Source organism: Protobothrops mucrosquamatus, unplaced genomic scaffold (assembly GCF_001527695.2).
Source record: "Protobothrops mucrosquamatus isolate PMUCROS unplaced genomic scaffold, P.Mucros_1.0 scaffold_289, whole genome shotgun sequence".
NCBI classification, from domain to species: domain Eukaryota; kingdom Metazoa; phylum Chordata; class Lepidosauria; order Squamata; family Viperidae; genus Protobothrops; species Protobothrops mucrosquamatus.
The window spans coordinates 647,315-668,952 of record NW_015386365.1 but is presented as its reverse complement, the minus strand read 5'-3'; the positions used below and the strand labels follow the sequence as shown (position 1 = coordinate 668,952).

Genomic DNA, 21,638 nt, shown 5'->3' with positions numbered 1-21,638 from the left:
CAAATTCCATGTGAAAAGTCCTTAAACATGTTAGCTATAACTTACCTACTATTGTTTTTTTTTTTTTAATGTCAGAGACTGAAAACAGCAATGTTTTTTGCTGGCAGCAAATACACTACTGTTGCCAACAAACTACATACTGCGAGTTTCTAGTTAGTATATATAGAAGGAAGATATATAGTAATGTAACTGCACAAAATACTAAAAACAGCCTTGTTTGTAGTTCTGTATACCATGAAACAATATTACTGAAGTCTTACAGGACAAATCTCTCACATGTGAACTGAGGTGGAAACCAAGTGACATAAGCAGAGATAAAAAGCATGCTTTGAATTTCAGTTTTTATTCCCAAATGAGACTTGTTCTTGGTATCATCTTTTTGAATCTTCTGGTAACTAACTTTCCAATTACATCAATAAAACTCACTCTTGTGCACCAATTTCTCTATTTTTAGCATGCTTTAATACTTTTTACTCAGGGCTTTTTTCACATATTCAATTATTACCTTGTGTCATAAATCTAAATGTTTAATCAATAGAATTTATTATGGAAAGCCTCCTTTATTTAGGAAAATACGCTTACTGATTTGACATAGCAGTACTTAATTCCCCAGGGAGTGACCACATAAAATCAACCACTAGATCTGAAATCACTTTTGCTATGATTTCCTTTGTAAAATTTGAAGTGCAAAAATGGCAGCAATCTACAGGGACTTAATTTATACTGTCTAGAAATTTCCTGTGCTCAACTGTATTTTCCTCTTGCTTGTAATGTGGTTTATTCTAAATAATTCGAGGCATGAATAATTTGTCTTTAAAACAAAGTAATACATTATTGTCTTGTTTGCTTCATTGTCGTGCAAACCTTAAAAAACCCCGCGCAGAGCCTCAACCTCATCCCTTGCATTCACCTTTATTTGTTCCAGAATCTAATGTCTGCTCATCTAAATGTTAATTTCCACTATGGTCCCAAACTTTTTTCAATCTAGCTTTAATCTCTTCAATTTCTTTTTCTGAAAGAAAGCCATTCAACCCAGCCAATGAAAAGATGTGTGTATGTATGTATGCATGTGTGTGTGTGCATATGTGTGTGCGTGCGCACGCACATACACACATATGAAGTTGAAAAGGAATGTATTTGTTACAGTAAAGGCAGCCAGAAGAACTAGCACACAGGATAGGCAACAATAACCCTAAAGTTTACAGAACAGAGGTCACAAGGAGTAGTTCTTTGCAACTGAGGATCTTATGAGATCTGGCACCCGGTGTCTTTTTGAGGCTTTATATCTGGTTCTTTCAGAGGTTTCACTTCTTCCTCTGGCTTTGGTTTAGCCTATTAATAAAAGTAAAGTAGAAAAAATGATGTTGCATTGGGGTTACAATAAAGTTAAAGACTTTTTAAAAATTTGGCAAAATATTGCCTTTGAGAAAAGGTAAAACCCCCACCCTTCACAAGATGTTCTCACTTTCCCGTCTATCCCCAGCATTTCTCTTCTCCTGAGTAAGAAAGAACCAATATAAAAACTGAACATTACAGAGAACACTGGTGAAAAAAGTAACCTGTATGTGTTCTTACACTGTCATCCTTTGGCCTTTTGGTGAGATCAAATGCAGCAAGGGATTCTGGGGACCACTGAGCATGCACAGCCGGAAATTCAAAAGCAATCGGCTCAACTAGACCATAGTTTGCTTTCAGCTCAAGTTGGGGAACCTCTGGAGGAATCTTCTGGAAGTAACTAAAAGAAAACCAAATTGGATGTTAGCAGTCCTAGTTCTTTTCAATGTAATTCCATATAGTTTAGCACCTACTAATGCTACATGTAGCTTGCATAACTTAACTGCATGAAATTCACAATCTGCACTCCACTTCCACAAATATGACAGGTGCTAAACACACTGAAGATTATTTTTATAACCACATGTACAAACATGTCAAAACAGAATCCAAGACAAAGAAGAGTTTTAGCACTCCAACTGGCTGAATGGAAAATTGATTCCCCAAATTACTTCATTGTGGCCAGTCAGTGTTAGAAAATCTAATTCCCCTTCCATTGTACATTATGGTTTCAGTAATGTTAATTGTAGATTAAAAATTATTCTGCTCATGGTAGAACTGTCTCATTTTTTTAGAACTGATTAATAATGCAAATCTCTCTCTCTCTCTCTCTCACTCACTCACTCATTCACACACAGAGAGACACACACACTTCAGTGAAGAAGCTGCATGTTATTTTTTTTAAAAAAGGGAGAAAGGCTGGGAAGAATTGGCAGGCAAGAAGGAGAAATGATGTATGGGCATCATAATACAACTGTACATCAGATATATCAGATATTATCGTATCATTACATTTGCATTCTGACATTCTGATGCATATTGTCATCACTTTGTAATGGTGGTTTGTTGCAGTTGTCAATGAAGCTAGTGCCTGGTTTGAGAAAAACTACGTTCTGCAAGCTTCCCAAGACCAATTTGTTGAGGCGGTACCCTGAAGCCAATAGCAAACCTCAACAAAATTCTGCATCTGGGCCAGGAAGGTGCCACTTTCCAGTGGCATCTGCAAATATTTACGGTGAGTCTGCACCATTACAAGGCAATAGACTTGCAGCAAATCTCTCTCACTCATCAGTTTGCAATCAGCAATACCACCTTTGGCTAAATCCTTAATTCTAATGAAAGAAAAGAACAGCATTCCCTTAAGACATATTCGCAGAGTGAGGGGAACATTGTCTTTGAGTCATGCTTGGCTCCTGCTGACCTCCCACACAACTCCATGCAGTTTTCCTGGTGGCATTTTCAGAAGTGGTCTGCCATTTGCCTCCTTCCTAAGGCTGAGAAAGAGTGGCTAGTTCAGGGCTGCCCAACTGGCTTTCACGACTAGACCTCAGGTTTTCTCCTACAGTCCCTCTAAAATAATTTGTTGAGACAGTCCAATAATGGGGTACTTAAATAAAGAACGTAATTCCCTAAAAGCAATAAGCAGGCAGGTATCTGTACAGCTTTATGCAGACAATGTGGTAATTCTACCATAAAAACCAGTTGGTTTGAGAAAACCCTTGAAGGTGCTATCCCACTTTTGCAAGGAGGTTGCCTTCAGGACCACTTGGAAGCTGCAGGTAATCCAGAACTCAATGGCAGGGGCAGTTATGGGCATCTCATTGTATGCCCCCATAATATAGTTGTTTCATGAGCTGCAGTGGGTACCAGTAGGCTTCTAGGTACAATCTAAGTGCTAGTTATTACCTATAAAGCCCTTCATGGCACAGAATCTGATTATATGAGACACCATTTGTTTTCTATAGTTTCTGCCCATACTATTCAATCAGACAGAATTGTTATTCTCCAGTCCCACTTATTAGCAATGACAATTCTCTCTCAGCACCTATCCTCTAGAACAGGGCTCCCCAACACCCAGGTCACAGCCCACTATCGGGCCATGGCCCGTTTGGAGACAGGCCGTGCAAGCAGCGGGCGAGCGTGTGTGCGTGCGCTCCACTTGCATAAGTGGTTGGCGCTTGCGCTCAGACAAATGGGGCTGTGTGCGCATGCCTATCATTTGCATGGAACTATCCCCCTGCCCCCCCCCCCCCGTGCCAGGCCAAGCTGGAAAGGCTGGGGACCGCTGCTCTAGAATGACCTCCACTCTGATCTTATTTAAGAGAGCCCTTAAAACCTGGCTCTTTCCCCAGGATTTGGGCTAGAGTGAATGTCATTTCCCAAAATAATTGGTCTCCTAGAGTTTGTGAGGTTTTTTTTTCCTGAATGTCTATTTTTATATTGTATGATATTGTTTGCCATCCACAAACACGGTAAAGTTAAGTGGTCTATCAATTTATTAAATGCACGTTACAAAAACCACAGATTAAAATGTATTTGTTTGAAAAAATATACTTACATGAATCCATTTTCTCGCTGAGATTTTTCTAAGGCATTTTTCACTACAGTTCCTAATTTTATAAAGAAGAGATGTCCAGATGGTTTCGCTGTAGTCCCTGGCCCTTTGGTTTCACCATATTCTTTGCATAGCTTTTCCGCCTTGGCATAAACTTTCCAAGAAAGCAAAGAGTCAGTCCGCGTTCTTACTGCTTTTTTATACAAGTTTTAATAAAGTGCATTACAAGCAATCCTCAACTTACGACCACAACTGAGCCCAACATTTCAGTTGCTAAGTGAAACATTTGTTAAGTGAATTTTGCCCCATTTTACAACCGTTCTTGCCACAGTTGTTAAGTGAATCAATGCAGTTGTTAAGTTTGTAACGCGGCTGTTCAGTGAACCTGCCTTCCCCACTGACTTTGTCAGAAGGTCGCAAAAGCTGATCACATGACCTCAGGACACAGCAACCATCATAACTGGGAATCAGTTGCCAAGTGTCTGAATTTTGATCACTTGACCATGGGAATGCTGCAACTGTTGTTAAGTGTGAAAAACAGTCATAAGTCACTTTTTTCAGTGCCTTTGTAACTCTGAATGGTCACTAAATGAATTGTTGTAAGTCTCGGAACCATGACATATAGCTCTAATATGAATTTTTTTAAAAAACAGGATATGATCTTCTCCCTGCAGATTAGACTGTCACAAGCAATTCTACCACAGTAATCCTTACACCTCTCAAGAATTAAAGTTAGGCTTTGATTATTCAAATGTACGATTTCTTGAGTATTTACTAGTTTTAATGTTGAGAAATGCAGTTTATTTTATAAACTATGAAAAAGCACTTACATTTTTCTGCTTCTTGTAGAGACCTAATAGATTCTCCACATTTATCGCTGGCCAAGAGGGTCTGACCATGGTAGCAATAGGCCTGGGGGAAGCAAGAATTTCTTTAATATTCTTGGCATGCTCTGGGAATTACCTTAATTTCTTACTTACTTTAGCAGTGAGGGCAGAAGAGTGAACTTCAAGATCTGGAAGGCATAGAGCTAAGAGAGAGCAATTAGCTGTTTCTATAGTTCTTACTACTATGGTACTTGGCAAAATAAAGGCAGGCTGTTCCAGCTAAACATGTTCACCAACTCACTTACAGTAGCAGAAGGATTTTGATATATGGCAGTTAAGAACAATCCATTAAAAAAGACAAGTACCTGCTCTATGTTCTCAGCTATCCCAGCACAGCTATCCCAGAGCAAAATAAAAAATTATGCATAAAAATGGGTAATTATACTCTGCCATGTTTTATTTGAGACAATATACTGCTTCCTCTGCTCAACAGACATGAGGCAAAGAAATGTGCATTACTTCAAATGGGTTTAAATTTACCATTTACTGTTGAATTTACCATTAATTGGGATTTTTCAAGCAGAATATATACGGGAAAGTATACTTTACAGATAACACGGAATATTCTTTCAAAGAAAGCAACAAACTTTGATTTACCAAACAGCTGGCTTGCTTCACTATTTGGAAAAAAGTCTGCTTGCCTGAAATTTAGATAAAATTCAGATATGCAGATTTGCAGATCAATCAAATCCAAAGTCCACTATCCTGAAGTCCATTAAATCAAAAGTCTACTACATATCATTTCACTCTTAATCCCAAGACCAAGAAAAGTTTGTATGTATAATAAATTAAGAAGGGAAGACGTAATACATGGATGACGTGTCTTCCACTATTTGTCCAATAAGATCCAACAGAGGTGAAAGCTCCAGGCTCTATCTTTAAAACGTATCATTTGATAGGTTCCAGGATGCATGCTTTCTCTGTCTTAGGACCTGACTTCTGGAAAAACAGCAGCTTCCTGAAGATAAAACTAGCTTGGATCCTGCTGTCTTTTAAAGTAGTTTTGAAGGCCTGGCTTTTCCCCACAAGCTCTGGTTTAGGGGACGGAATGCCTTCTGAACGCAACTGTATTAAAATACTAAGAATATTCATCCTTTGCTATCACCATTGTTTTATTGTTTTGGATTTTGTTTCAGAATCATTCTGAGTTGAGCTGCCTTTGATTTATAAATACATGAACTCCAAAAGACTTACAAAATATTGCTTGAATAACATAGATTGCTATTTTATATAACAATTTCATAGCCCTTTGAAAATGGTTTTAAATTTGTTTTTAAAACCCTGAATACTCACGTAAGCCATATAGAAGCATGACTTCAACTGAAGGTATTTTCTCCATTTCATTGTATACGTTGGATCCAGACTAGATAACATTTGATCTAGGAAAAGATAATATTTTTAAAACAGTAATCTATTCATTAATTTATCTATTTGCAATATCTGCTAAGAGATTAATTCAATATTAAAGCCCTGATTAAAACCAAAATATTGTCTGTAGAGATACATTTGTCCATGAATCAGAGATATATTCCAAGCCTTAAAAGTGAAAGATTTATGCTGATTTCTTGTCTTCAGTCACAATAAAAAGAAAAATAAATAATAATCAAGCAAGTTTACCTGGATACAGATTTCAATTTTTATCCATCGTACTTCCTTGGTGCTCTGTCCACAGATAAGATTCTGTGCCTTAAAATTGCATCAAATATTCACCAACTTTTAATTAAATAATATCAACATACCTGCTTTTTGATAGAAATTGGCTGTTTCATAGGCCAAGGCTGCTATTAGACCAGGATTGTGTTTCAGCTCAATAGCTCTGGCAATTGTCACTAAGACAGAAATGAGAAACTACTGTAAACATCACCTTGCATCCCATTTATTTCTCTAATCTATGCGTCTCTAAACACCTAAAACCTGCTCAGAATGCAATATATATTTCTTTCTCTTTTTTCTTACTTATAATGTTTTGAGAACTGAGTTGGGATATTAGCCTATGTGAGAACTGAGTCTCCGTCCTTGAATTTATATTCAATGAGATTGTTGTGTAGGCACATTTTTTGGTGTGTGTGTAATTATAACTGATTCCATTTTCATGTTCATTGTACATATGTATGAATAAGAAATCCCTATGGTAGACTGATAGTAGGAGGGGAATGGAAAGGCAGGAAATTTACAATCTTGATAGCAGACCTGGCTCTGTTGCAGATTGCCACTATGCCAGCATGCAAGGCAGGACTTCAATTTGCTCTGGTACATTGATAGGGGATGGATATTTGGAAGAGGGGGATGGTTATAGTAACCTCGTGACAGAGATTCCCATCTGGTGAAGTTTGGTCTTAATTTAATACATTGACTTATATGCCGCCCTTCTCCCCACGGGACTCAGGACTTAAAGCATATTTTTGGACAGGTGATGGTTTTATTGGGACAACAGATGTTCTTAAATGCTCGCAGGGAATGTCTAGGCACTAAAATCAATGATGATGCTGTGTGACTTCACTGACTTATGGAGTAGGGAAATGGAAGAGGCCACTGAAACCCTTGCCCCTATCCAGTGCTATGGATTCCAGACTTCTTTTTAATACTTTAGTGAACACTGAGTAATTAAAAAATGGAAAGACATCTAAATCATAAGTAGTACAGGTAGTCCTAAACTTATAATAGTTCATGTAGTGCCCGTTCAAAGTTATGAACTGAAAAAATTGACATGACATTTTTCACGCTTATGACCATTGCAGTACCCCATAATCATGTGATGAAAATTTTAGATGCTTGGCAACTGGCTCATACCTATGGCTATTGCTGTGTCCCAAAGTCATGTGATCAACTTTTGCAATCTTTTCACAAGCAAAATCAATGGGGAAGCCAGATTCACTTAACAACTGCAGTGATTCATTTAACAGTTGTGGCAAGAAAGGTCGTAAAATGGGGCAAAACTCACTTAACAACTGCCTCACTTAACAACATAAATATTTGGCTCAATTATGGCTGTAAATTGAGGACTACTTGTATATGCCATTTTCTATGACACTATCCCATCCATCCCATCCTAAATAAATAACTTTTTCTGTTTACTATGTGGGATTATGTGCTTGTACTTGTATTTGGAAAACTGCAACAGGTGTATAAGATGAGGTACTCAGTAAAGCATCTATGCACAGGTTAATCTCTGTCAAAGCAAATGCATGGTTGTCAATTAGTTATTGAACCAAAGTACTGCTTCTGGCATTTAAAAATTAGAGCATAATTCCTAATACACCACATCACTGCCAGAGATCCTGTTAGATTTTTAAGATCAGAGATACTTTTGCCACTTGTGCCAGACAAGTATTATGTTGTTATTATAGGTGGGCAGGCTTGCACTTTAGGATTTTTCCCCCTAAAATTCATGAGGTGTCTGTTATTAGGCAATTTATTACATCCTGCTTTTCATTAATAATTCCATGGATGCTGCTTTTGAAAGGAATAAGGGGCAATGTAATACATTATGTTGGACTATGTTCTACCATTCAGCTCTCCAGCAGAAAAAACTGTTTTAAAATCCTCAGAGAGGAAGCCCCCAACATTTCTCAGATGCAAAGTTAGTAATATTGCATAAATACCTTCTTGTGCTTCAGCTTGACATTGGATAATATAGGAATCTATTAGTCGAGCTTCTAAATCCCTTCCTTTTTCTACAGGAGTGATCAATTTAGGAATATGGCTTTCCTAAAGAAAAAAAAATGCACTTTAGGATTGGAAACAGTGGCTGCATTTAATTAACTAATGAAACATCTAAAGATTTATGAGAACTTAATAACTATCACGCATATCCATATGAAAACTGCAACCATTCTACCAGACATCTATCAATTTAAGAATGGCATCTAATATTTTAAAATCTCCTTCATTGAACACTTTGTTTAAGGAACAATTTTTTTAAAACTTTCTATTTACGCAAGGAATAATGGGAAACATGTGCATCTCCCATGTAAATTTTGCAGTGGAACAATTCTAAGAAGGTAGTCTGTGGGTTCTACCTGAACATCTGGAACTATTTTTAACCCTATAAATTAAATAAGTCTTTTAAAATAATATGTGGATCCTCATGAGCTATTATAATAAGAGAAGTAGTGAATTGTGCATGCTTCAGCAATGTTTTGGAAGAAGTATTTCAGAATCCACATATGCACTGCACATTTCTATCTATTATTCATTAATGCTGCCTTTCTTTTTTCATTCAGGCTTCTGTGCCAGCTTTAAAATGCCATTTTAATCTTGCATTGAAGTCAAAGAAAATGCAACTTTTCTGGAAAAAATATGTTTTTACCTTTAAATGTTTGAAAATCCCAGCTGCTATTTTCATACTGCGGTGGACATCTTTTGCTTCATCTTCTGTTACACTAAACATTAGCAATTCATTAGTATTGAAATGCTTCAGGAATTTTACATATCATCCATCAAACGTCTTAATATTATTGCTAGCCAAGTTCTTTTGCTTAATAATATTGCTTAGCCAAATATTGTTTCCTTTATTTCATGTTTGCTCAGCAAATAATATACAATATTTCTAAGGAATCAAAAAAATTAAGTAGTGCAGGGAACAAATATCAGCCTCTTTGGTCCATCTAACCCACTACTCTCTACTATAAGATGCAGAACTATGATGCACACTGCTGAATAAAAATCTGATTATCACAATACTCTTGTACTTTAATTGGAGTAACTTTCAGCAAATATCACTCTGGCTAATGTTTTACTGGATAAGATATTCATTATTTAATCAAATTAATTAAATCACTGCATAAGGTATTCATTACTAATTCAAATGGTTTATTTGGAATCTAAAAATTAAGACAATGATGCTAGCCAAGTTTCCTGCAACTAGTCTGGGCTGTAAAGATCCTATAGCTAATCAGAATTCACTCAAATCAAGGCTTCTGAAAGGTATCTTACAAAAAAAAAATAGCCAACTAAGAGAGAAGCATACACTCATCATATACACTATTAATGGAACCATATCATGTTCTGTCATTAATTGTGATATCAGGTGCTACTGTTACTATATTAGTTTTTTTCTTTTGATTTCATATTTTGGATGAATTTTGTAGACTGAACTTCTCAAATACATAATCAGTTTTCTACATAAATCAGCTGTTGATCCTTAGGACAAGAAAATCACCTTTCTGGACATATATAGAAAAGAAGATGTAGGACATTAGATAAGGAGAATATTCCCAAATAATTAGACAGAAATTTTTTCTCTCTTTTACGGTCCAATATTGCAATTCTACTTGGTTTACATTTCTAAACATATGGCTGGGACCCATACAGTTTCACAATAAGAAAGTTGAAGACTATAGATTGAAATGGTTTTACTCTAAATAGCAATTTAGGCTCAGATCCTATGAACAGTTTAGCAAAACCAAACCCACCAATTTCAAATGGGCTTAAGGTATATTTTTAACTTTCTGACATTACTGTAATTAAAGTGAAAATACTTACTCTTCTTTCCCAGCTAATCTTGATGCATATTTAGTGAACCACAAGGCCACATTAAATCCCATAGAAATTAATTCAAACACAGCATCTTGCTGGGCACTAAGGGAAGAAAGGGGGAAAAATTGCACAATTTATAACACTTCTGAAGTACAAAACATTGCAACACTTCCATTTATCTTTTAGACATAAGGCACAATGCTACAAAATGTATTTTCAGGAAATCATGGGAACAAACTTCCAAAGTATTGAAATGTTCACACAGAACTTTAATAGGTTGAAAAGTGGAATTGTTCTGACTGAAACAATTCATGTTTTGTTTTAGTCGGGTCAGGAATGTCCAGAGTGTGGTATTTTTACAGTTCTTCCCTTCAGAATGAAAATACCGAAATAGCAGTCAATCAAGTTACCACCATTCTTTTAAAATATTTATTTGAGCACTACTATTAAATTACAGACAACAGGATTTTTTTTATAGACGTGGAAAATTTGCTTGACCCAATATAATAACACTGAAAAAATAAATTTCATCTTGACTAAGATTAATTTATCTAAGCATATACTGTCACACAAGGGCTTGTTTTTAATTGTACAAATCCCAAGGAGATATAATGTTAAGAACTAACCACATAAAAGATTACAAAACATATACTCACTTCTAAGTGTCATTATCTTGCCAGTAATATAGGCAATATTTTTATTAATCTGTTGTATTTGTATGTACAGTATAGTCCATTAGACAATGAAAAAAGATGAAGTCATAACAAAAATCACACATGGTGATAATTGCAAACCAAGATTTCAAATGATCCCTCTGATGAAATATGTTCTGTCATAAGATGGCTCTTTCAAGGTATGAAAGAAATGTAAGAGCATTTTTTTTTAAAAAAAATCCATAACATCATTATGGTAATCCATTAAGTTATTTACTCTTTGTACTAAAAACTACCTTAAGATTTGAAAATCATACTATATGTATACCTTGGTATTTGTCCTTGCAACGTGTCGGTCCATTTAAAATTCTGAATGTATCTCAGTTTGCTATCCTGTGAAGAGTTATCCAGTGCATCTATAAAGCCTGTTAAAATAATGGCAGTATTAAAATAGCACATCCCCTACAAATCAAAATGCACTTTAAATAATAATTTATTTTCATTTTTTCCTATATTTTTTATTGATAATGTGACTGTTGATATAATTTTTTTAATCTTTAAAATGCCTGGTATTCAAAATTAGCCTCAGAGTTCCTTTTCACTTGGCTGATTGGGGATCAGTTTTATACTATACTTGGAGGTCAATTCTATAATTTCTTTAGTTAAATTCAAAGTAATTGACATTCCATTTTCAGAGCAACACCAGACAAAAAATGCTAGGAAATGAGCCAAGTAAAACAATGCACTATGTATAGGGGAAAAAAGGGGAAAAAAGAAGAAAATGATGCTTCCTCATGTCAAAAGAAATTAATACAAATGGAAAGTCCTTCTGCTCACGTGAGGGGTCTTACATTATCCTATATCATTCCAGAGGGCCTCCCCCAATGGCTTCTGAAAAACAGGGGGAACAGATGGTGAAGCCTCATCACAAAGAAGACATTCAGTTTATATATTATAACAAAAGAACATATACTCTATACATACTAACTGCAAATTTATTTTCCAAAAGATAATCTTTAAGTAGCTAAAAATTGCATTATCTAGACCCCATTTGTCTTTTGGAAAATCTCAATGTGCTCTACCATAGGGGTCGGTTGGTTAGGCAACCTGTAAACTATTATTATTGACTTTTCCTTGGCAAACATTAAAGGCTGTTATCCTTCTGCTATTTTTTAAAAAATGTTTTAATAGGCTGTTAGCCACCCAAAGTTGCATTTGCAAGACAGGTAGCCAGATAAATCAATTAAATAAATAAATAAAGATATTTTAGTAAATTTCACGATTTGTACATGTGCAAAAAAAAAAAATTAAGGGAATTCCCTGACAGACTAATAGGAAATGAGCACTGCACTGTACATGGAGACAATGGCTGTAGAAGAAAAAGAAGGCATGGCATGGTACCCTGAACAGGAATGTGGCACTGAAATATCTTGTGGCAGATAGCATTCATGGTTTTAAAAACTAAAATCTGTTTGTTAAAAAAAAGAAGAAAGGGGAAAGAAACACATAAAAATTAGCAATATAAACTCAATGGGCTGGAAATGGGGAAAGTTCTCAACGGAAGAGACCTTGATAAAAAATAGGAGCAACTCTCCATTGATGTCGTTTAAAGCAGTGTTTCTCAACCTCAGCAACAGTATGGACTTCAAATCCCAGAATTCAACTGCCAGCATGCTGATTAGGGAATTCTGGGAGTTTAAAGTCCACACTTCTTAAAAGTTGCTGTAGTTGAGAAACATTGCTTAAAAGTACAGTAGAAGGACATATAAACATGCTCAGCTCTGTCTTTTACATTTATAAGTTTACAACTATCTGCTATCTAAATGAAGGACTGAAAATGGTAAAAAAACACCGTGTTCTGTGACTGGCTTGAAAAATGAGTTGGGGGGGGGGAGAGTGATATATGAATTACTGCACTCATGTGGATTTTTTTTAGACAATGCTAATGAGAGTTTGCTATTTCATCCCTCCAATTTAACTGATTTGTTTTATCTACCACATGCTTAGATTATTAAAATATAGCAGACTATTGCAATTTCTCAAATCATCTATAATGCTCAAGCCCAAACAATAAGGCAGCATATCACTGAAAACCCCAAAGATCTTCTTCACTCATTATCTTCCACAATGTATTCATAAGGGTAAAGCTGCACTTGGCCATCAATTATGCCTGGCATCCAGTCATGAAAAAGATTGGCAGTGCTGCAATCAGAGAATTTTGCCCACCCCTACAGAAGCCTCTGAGAAATAAGGCAAGTCTGTAGTTCTTTATTCCATGCGTGGGTATGAAGGAGTGTCGGTGTTTTGCATTGATTTGGAGAAAAAATAGAAGAAACCAGGGAAATGTCTGTTATTTCTCTCCTTTCAAAGCTTTTTTGGGCTTGGTAATTGCTGCATGGCTGAACAAATTAATGAAGACATTGTTGATTTGTAGAAAACAATAATGGAATAATAATGAAACAATAGGCAATATTCCCTCTTTTTTGTCCTTCTACAGCTTTCTGCAAATCAGAGACACTTTCATCTTCCTTGTGTTCTGTAGTCATCAAAATGTCTTGGAATTGGAGCTAGATAATTGTCACTATGAGAATGAAATACCAGAATTTGGAGGCCAGTCCCATTTCTGAAATCAGGAAAAATGTCTAACTTGAGAATTAAAAGAATAATCTCCTTGCTCTCACATAGTGCCTCTGTGATAAATATAGCCTGAGCATCTTTGATCAACCACAAAAGCAGACTTTGGATCACTGATAATCTGCATCAATGCCCTATTTCTACACAACTATTTCACGAAATTTCTACAAAAGGAAATGCAACTTTTTGGAAAACAAGGACTATAGTTAATATGGAGGTAATGTCTGAAAATAAGGTAGCTGCGGAAATGTGCAGTGCAACATCAGTGGCATGGGCTGGGTTGGGGATTTTCTATTTTCTTCCTCTTTGTCAGTGGGTGAAGAGTTTTTCTTATTTTAAAGAAAAATCTGTGAAGCATTTTTTTTAGGAATTACACTCTAGTTTTACACTCCAGTTCTTGTGCTTTCACACTTGACAGTAGCAGGTTTCACTTCACCATTGTCAGGTTTTGGCAACTGTGTGACTAAAATTTAACAGCACAGTCAGAACAACTTCACCTTCCCAAATAATTGAATTTTTTTTTTTACCTTTCAAGAGTGAAAAATAGGAATCAGTTGCATTTTTCATCATATCTGGATTACAACTTAAATCAGTAAAAAGTTCCAGGAGCCGTGCTCTTGATAGCCTTAAATCACTATATTAAAGGAGAAATAAAACAAAAGATACTTCTCAGATGTGCGTTGTTTTCTCATATTAACTCACATTTCTATATGTTCTTACAATCACTTACTTGCAGATTTTTGTCGCAGCTGGAGTTGTGGCTACTCCATAGTAATTGAATGAAACAGGAGCTGTACCCTTTAAAGGGTTTCGATGAAACCAATGAGTCATTCTCTTCCTAAAAGGTTAGATTACAGCAAGACTAAAAGAAAGAGAAAAAAATACTGATTTTATATAACTTCAAACATAACACTTAAAATCTGTTTATTTAATACATTTCAGTTTTCTATGGAAAGATATTGACACACACATATACATATATTTATGTTACAGAAAGAGACAGAAAGAAAATAAACCTAGCCAGATGTTTGAATAAACACGCAAAGGGTTGTCCTATATGACATATTATTTTAGATGTGATGTACAACACTGATATTCTATATTGTCTTAACTCATGACAACTGTGGAAGAAAATCACTTGTTTTAAGAATAAACAAGATAGTTATTCATTCAATTTATATAACTACCTTTCTCAGATGTGTGACTCTAGGCAGCATTATAATTGTTGCATCTTGTTTAGTATTAATATTAGCAATAAACATAAAAAACAATTAAAACCTAAAACTTTTTTTAAAAAAAAATCAAAATTAAAGTACAGTAAATGCAAGTCTCAATAGAATTTTGAGGGTCATTGTAGGTGCTCCTAATGATGACCAGAGATTGAATGCATTTGCTCCTCTTCAGGAAGTGCTAATTTTCATTCAGTTTTTCAACGATGAATGGGACTGTGGATATGATTAGGGTATAGGCCAGGGGTAGGCAACCTCGGCTCTTTTATGACTCATGGACTTCAACTCCCAGAATTCCTGAGTCAGCTATGCTATGCTGACTCAGGAATTCTGGGAGTTGAAGTCTATGAGCCATAAAAGAGCCGAGGTTGCCTACCTCTGGTATAGGCCACTCCTGCTATGGGCCACATTATTTTCACATGATTAACAGCCAGTTGCTGCCTCTTCCTTATAGCCTGCTGAAAAGAAGTAAAATAATGTTTTACGCAGAGTTTTTCCATCCCTTAATATTGCAAAATGTCTTATGATTATGAACAAAAACTGTTTCAAAATACAGCTTTTGTGTTGTCAGAAATATATGCAGATATGTGACGGGGGAGAGAAAATGTCATTCATGAAGAACAATGAAGTTCCTAAATGCTGTGCAGTTGTGTGTAGTTTTTTTTTAATATGAGTATGTTTGACATGTTTGTTTTTATACTTTTGTTTTGCTTCTCCCATGGATTTAAACACCAGTAGATGACATCACTGCTGTCAGCACTGGTGGAACCTTTCATAAGAACATTATGTGAAGAATCTTGGAAGCCACTTCTTTTTATCTTTCTCTTTTCTCTTTTTCAACTTTTTTCTTTCTTCCACTGTTTTCTTCTTTCCTTTTTTTCTTTATATTCATTTGTGTTAGTTTTTAATCTTCTTTACGTTTAAAGTTTAAAAGGTTTAATGTTATATAGAGATGGAACAGCTGTGACAAGCAATCCTGGATGATGCCTTTTATGGGAGTTACACATTAGGCTGGTGAAAGCTTTGAAGACTCCTTTTAAAGTTGTAGAAAAGTTTAATGTTGGCTTCTTTAAAGACAGGGGGTGAAAGATCAAATCCTGCAATGCCATAGAAATGATGTAAAAGGACTGTGCAGAGCAAAAAGAAAATGCAAAGTTGGACTATTTGATCAGAGATAAACTATTGCTATTTCTGATATCTCCTAATGGACTTTTTGCTGAACGAGGATTGTGAAAGATGAAGATGGAAGAGGATGGTTTCTGCATTGTTTACAAATTAGGCTAAGGGAAAAAGACGTTTTTTTATTTATAACTTTAAAAGAGAGTGAAAAGCTAGCATATTAGCTTATGCTTGGCATGATGAAAATTGGAAGCCACTTTTTATTATCTTTGTTGCTTTTTTCTTTTCTCTTTTTTCTGAAGATTTTGAACTTTTTGCTTTTTTCTTCTAGTTTACTTTGTATTAGTTTATGTCTACTAAAACTTCGATAAAATTGTTTTTTAAAGAAAAAATAATTTCATATACATGTGAGACAAAGTTCTTTTCCCTTCTTTCTTCCTTGAAAATGGTTGATATTTGTTCAACTCTTCTAGATTGAAGAAACATTTTGTTAACGATAGACATATCACTGCTTCTTTTAAGCAGGAAGACCTATACCTTCAAGCATTAATTACCTCCATAAACATGGAACCAGTTCTTTCTGAACATTTTAATAAGCCAGGAAAGGCCAAGAAAATTGAGCAAAGAGAGGTTGACCCTCACTTCTTCAGATATACTTTCTGCATCCTTGAGATCCAAAAACTGATGAGAATTCAGAACTGCAGAAGCAGTTGTCATGGTTACATCATCAGTTTCTGTTCCAAGAGAACATAAGGAGCCAGTATACTGTATTACAATGTTGAACTGGGACACAAGGGATTCAGACTCAAATGCACATTCCACAGAGTTTGGAACCAATCAATCTCTAGGCTCAGCATAGATGGTTCTCGAGAGAATAAAATGAGTGGAGTCTCCCTCTGTAAGACAAATTGAACAAGAGGCAACAAACAGCAACAATGAACTCTAGGTTGAGTGAATTTGCTTTTAGCTACAAAGAACACAGCAAATTTGCCAGAACAAACCCTCAACTGCTAAGTATCTCCACTCCTATCATTCTATTGCAGAAAAGCTGCATAGTGCAGAAAAACAATGTTGGCATGTTCTGTATAGACACAGTGCAGATGTAAAATAAGGCATTCTTATTATTTTCATTGCCACAGAATATTGCTCCAAATAGACTTCAGTCCCTGCTTGATTTGATTCCCCAAATGCATTCTTTACTTCCATTTACACAGTTACCTTTCTGGTTAATTTGTTTAAGCTCTTCAATAACTGAGCAGCTGATTTAGCTATTTTGTGAGGGGGTTTAAAAAAGATATCTCAAACTAGGATTATGGCAATAATCTGGGATCGCCTATAGTGCTTCCTACAAATGCTCCCTATGACAAGACTGTAAAATAGTGGTCTCCCGCAGGTTTTAGAGCTCTGAAGTTGGAAGAGTCAGCTTTGCCCAAGCTGCAGTTTGGAATCTTCTAAACAGACACTGGATTTGCCTATTTCCTTTCTTAACTGTTTCTTAGCCATTGAATATGGCTTGTATATTGCTTTTTGGTATTAAGAATCTCCAGAAAGATATGTTTTTATTATACTGGATGATTTTCTTTCAATCCTTCGCGAAAGAAGTTTTATGTATATTTAAAAACTTTATTTGGAATTGAACTGATTTTGGAAAGTTTTTAAACAAACTAAAGAACCAGACTGACTAGAAAGAAGATGAAATTATTATACTGTAAAAATATTTCCTGTGATTTGTTTAAAATCCTATTAAAATTATATGAATCATTTGAATTTAAGCATAAGAAATCTTTCCCTGGGAAAATGTTGTGGATTAAAGAAAAACATGATAAGAAGAGATCCCGAAGGCTGGTTACTAGAAGCAACCAGAAAGAACTAAAGATTATTATAGCAGTCCTTGACTTACAACCCTTCCTGCAATGACACTCTGGAACTACAATCACTCCTGAAAAAGTAACTTGCTACCCATCTTTGAAGTAACAACCACTGTACCACCTGTGGTCATGTCATCACAATTTGAGTGCTTGGCAACTGGCAACATCTAATACAGAATGGAGAAAGGTTTTTGGCACAGTATCATGTCCTGTTTGTTTTCAGAATTCACAGGAGGATTGTTTTTGGAATTGCCATTGGGACTTCGTAGCTGCCAGTGTTACCTTCCTAAATTAGCTCATCTTTATCTTTTAGGACACCAACTTGATCTAATAATCTTGAAGGAACATGGTTAAAGTCTGATATCAAAGCAGAGTGTAATTTCTATTCAGTAATACTTTAAACCTCTGCGGATTAAAAAGTCCTTCAAGAATGACTGATTTGTGTATTATTATACTGTATCAAATTGGAAAACTTCTTAAGAAGGGAATGGATTCTTTGCATCTCCAGGGTAAGACACACACAAGTCCTTGACTTACAACTACAACTGAGTCCAAAATTTCTGCACTAAACAAGACGGTTGTTAAGTGAACTTTGTCCAATTTTACTACTTTTCTTGCTACAGTTGTTAAGTGAGTAAAATGCTTACCAAATGAATCTGGCTTCCTCATTGACTTTGCTTGTCACAAAGTAGCAAAAGGTGAACATGTGACCTCAGGACACTGCATTATAATTTTGAATGGTCACTAAATGAATGGTTGTAAGTCGAGGATTACCTGTACTGCGTAACCTTTAGATATTTTCCTAATGCAACATAGTAAAAAAGACCACCTCCTTTCTCAAGTATTACATAAGAAAATTCTCACATTGCTTATTAATCCTGGACAGAAACTTGAACAATGAGCAAGACAAAGGTTTTCCTTATTTATCCTGCCTCCATTACATGTAGTCATAGTAATGAATCAAGATTTTTCCATGTTTCGGCTTAAACACAGTAACAGCCAAAATGTTCATCTAAAACTCTGTAGAAAGGAAAAGAGGCAAGATAAATACTCCTTCATATACAGATAGTCCTCGACTTATATCCACAACTGAGCCCAACATTTCTGTTGCTAAGCAAGACAGTTAAGTGAATTTTGCTCCATTTTACGATATTTCTTGTCACAGTTAAGTGAATCACTTCAGTTGTTAAGTGAGTAACATTGTTAAGTGAATCTGGTTTCCCCATTAACTTTGCTTGTCAGAAGGTAGCAAAAGGTAATCCACATAACCCCAGGACACTGCAACCATCCAAAACATGCCAGTTGCCAAGGATCCAAATGTTGATCACGTGGCCATGGGGATGCTGCAATGGTCGTAATGGTGAAAACTGGGCATAAGTCACTTTTTTCAGTGCCACTAACTTTGAATGGTCACTAAACAAATGGTTATAAGCCGAGGGCTACCTGTATTGAACTTTTGCTTTTTTTAAAAAAAAAAAAACCCGGAACCATTAAAAAGAGCTTGTATCATTGCAACACGCAGGCCTTCTCCGGCTCTACAGTAATTGTGCTTCCTTCCTAGCAGACAGCAAAGCGAACTGCCCCATAGCCAGTATAAATCCAAGCCTCTCCCAGCACATACTTTGTCTCCGCCTGGGGCTGCTCTATTTTACCTTCTCGGTTTCCAGCGGACTCTTGTCAGCAGTAGCCACTACCGTACAGATCTACGGAAATCAGTTCAAGGAGGAGGAGCCGTATCCCCAGAGCTATGAAAGGAAGGCGGCAAGGCCCGAGTCCGCCTCTCGGTGGCTCTGCTGAAAAGTAAGCCCGGGCACCGGCTTCACTGCAGGGAAGAGATTCGCCTCTTCCAGCCTTCTTTTCGACTGGGAAATGCGCGCCTAAACCCATTTCCTGAAGTCACTATGGTGATTTCTAATCGACAAGCTACTCGGTTTGGGGGATCGCCTCGATTAAATCCGGTCTCTTTTTCTCCAGCTATTTATCAATTACTTTGCCAAGTGTTCGTTCGAGCTGTGTTCGGCTGTTGGAAACCTGGTGCTCCCTGTCCTTCTCAGTGTTTCTCAACCTTGCCCATTTTAAGGCATGTGGACTTCAACTCCCAGAATTCCACAGCCAGCATTGCTGGCTGTCCTTAAGACCCTCAACTTCAGGTGTACGGAATTTTACCCGTTCCAACTCTTTGTGACCCTATTCATCAGGGTAGAGTAACTCTCCCTAGCTGTCCGGAACCTCAGATATATAAACTTCCTACACCGCCATGTCACTCGTGTAACTACGGCCAAACATCGTTAAGGGTCGACTTGAGAGGCTTCGTGTTGACTGATATTAAGGAAGCAGTATGCTGATCCGAATGGGCTTTCCATCGGATATACAATACCGCTTTTGGGGGGTTTCATTCACCGTTTAAAACCGCACCCCAACCTTATTCATTTGCCGAGGCCTTAGGATTTCCTTAAGCCTGAAAGTCAGGCTCTTTCCTCATAATGATTGTTTGCACCTCTAAGTAGTCTCACTGATTATAGCGAAGGAGGACCCGCTGAGTTAACAGAGCAGAGGCCACGCCCACTCAGATCTGGCATAAGGCTCATTGTTCTCTGCTTTAAGTACAAACTGCGATGTAAACATCCCGAGGAGCCTGTCCGGGAATAATCCTTTATTTTCTCACACTCTCTGTGGGCTGTTTAGCCTGACGCATTGAGATTCTACTACGTTCATATCCCCTCCCTGAAAATACCATCCTAATTTCGTCACTTAAGACTGCGTCCACTTTAAAGTGTTCACATTTCCTCCACCTCTGCTTATAACGACATCAAGCCTATTTCTCTTCTGTTTTCCTAAAGGGCTTGTCTTTACAGAGCCTCCACAACTTTATCCCTGTCTTGAGAACACCAGACAATAGGCAAAGGATGAGACGAACAAGCGGACGAAAAAAACAAACCAGTCTTGAGTTAAAACAATTACGATATTCACAAATCGTTTAAGGTTAAAAGTCTTGCAACAAAGGCGGAAGTGGTTGGTTTAATTCTATTCAATTCTCGAAATTGCGCTGTGATTGGAGGTCGAGAGATTTGTGGATCGTAATAGTAAAATAAGGCTAAGAAATCTTAAGAGGAAAAGGGGAACGACTCATTCAAGAAGTAGTAACTATTTAAACACGGTTTTTTTCCTTAAGTGGCCCAGAAATATCCAACTGATCGTGTATACATAAGAATAAACGAAATAAAGCTTGGGAATGCAAGGAGGTAGGAAAACAACAGCCAATCGTTTCGGAATTATCTCTCAGCTGAGCATATTTCACAAAAGAATAAAAGGTAATCACTATACTGAATGCATTTAATTCCATGACCAACTGTCTGTGCAAGGCTGGACCTTGGAAACAATCAGAGAGGAGGAGGAAGCCGCTACGATTCATCACTGCCAGCGTTCAGGTGCGGTAAAGAGAGGAAACAAAATACAAGCGCCTACGGTATAATAAATAGAAGCTTCCTACCACTCACCCACCTCGGAAGATTCTCTACTCTATGCCAGAGATCCAAAAATTGTAGAGGAGTTAAAGGATAACTTCTGTAGGGTGACCTCGGCAATAATAAACCAAGAAAAAAACCCGCCCGACTCCCTAGGCACCAATAGTCGAAAGTCACGTGGCCTTCCTGGACCTGGCAAGGTCTCGCTAACCGGGCGGAAGCGCTTCACGTAATGGCAGCATCGAAATCGGGCCGGGCAGCTCTCGGCTCGCTAAAGGCATGAATGCCCCCGAAGGAGTGCCATGGCTTTCTATGCAGCCCAGTTGCTCGACAAAGCAGAGCGAGAGGGACTAGTCGACTCTCAGGGTCTCCCTTTTCTTTTTACCGACTGAAAGTCCGTACATAAAGAGCTGGAGA

General features: G+C 36.8%; 1 protein-coding gene across 1 annotated transcript; it reads right to left on the bottom strand.

The window, feature by feature from the left end:
• Positions 1–1,105: 1,105 nt before the first annotated feature.
• Positions 1,106–21,375, bottom strand: BROX (BRO1 domain and CAAX motif containing). The gene is made up of 13 exons (XM_015831925.1): positions 21,255–21,375; positions 14,272–14,403; positions 14,069–14,175; positions 11,236–11,332; positions 10,261–10,356; positions 9,086–9,158; positions 8,379–8,484; positions 6,516–6,605; positions 6,070–6,155; positions 4,720–4,801; positions 3,893–4,043; positions 1,576–1,735; positions 1,106–1,332 (listed from the first exon to the last, which is right to left on the bottom strand). Exons 2-13 carry the CDS (start codon positions 14,370–14,372, stop codon positions 1,246–1,248), a joined length of 1,236 nt encoding a protein of 411 aa, XP_015687411.1. The 5' UTR covers positions 14,373–14,403; positions 21,255–21,375; the 3' UTR covers positions 1,106–1,245.
• Positions 21,376–21,638: the final 263 nt, after the last annotated feature.

Excerpts from the sequence above, each read along its gene's own strand:
- BROX (XM_015831925.1), bottom strand. The coding sequence starts at position 14,372 with ATGACTCATTGGTTTCATCGAAACCCTTTAAAGGGTACAGCTCCTGTT. Across the intron at positions 9,159-10,260 it reads AGATTAGCTGGGAAAGAAGA|TGTAACAGAAGATGAAGCAA; the intron begins GTAAGTATTTTC and ends GCTAATGTTTAG. Across the intron at positions 1,736-3,892 it reads CAGCGAGAAAATGGATTCAT|TTACTTCCAGAAGATTCCTC; the intron begins GTAAGTATATTT and ends GTTTTCTTTTAG.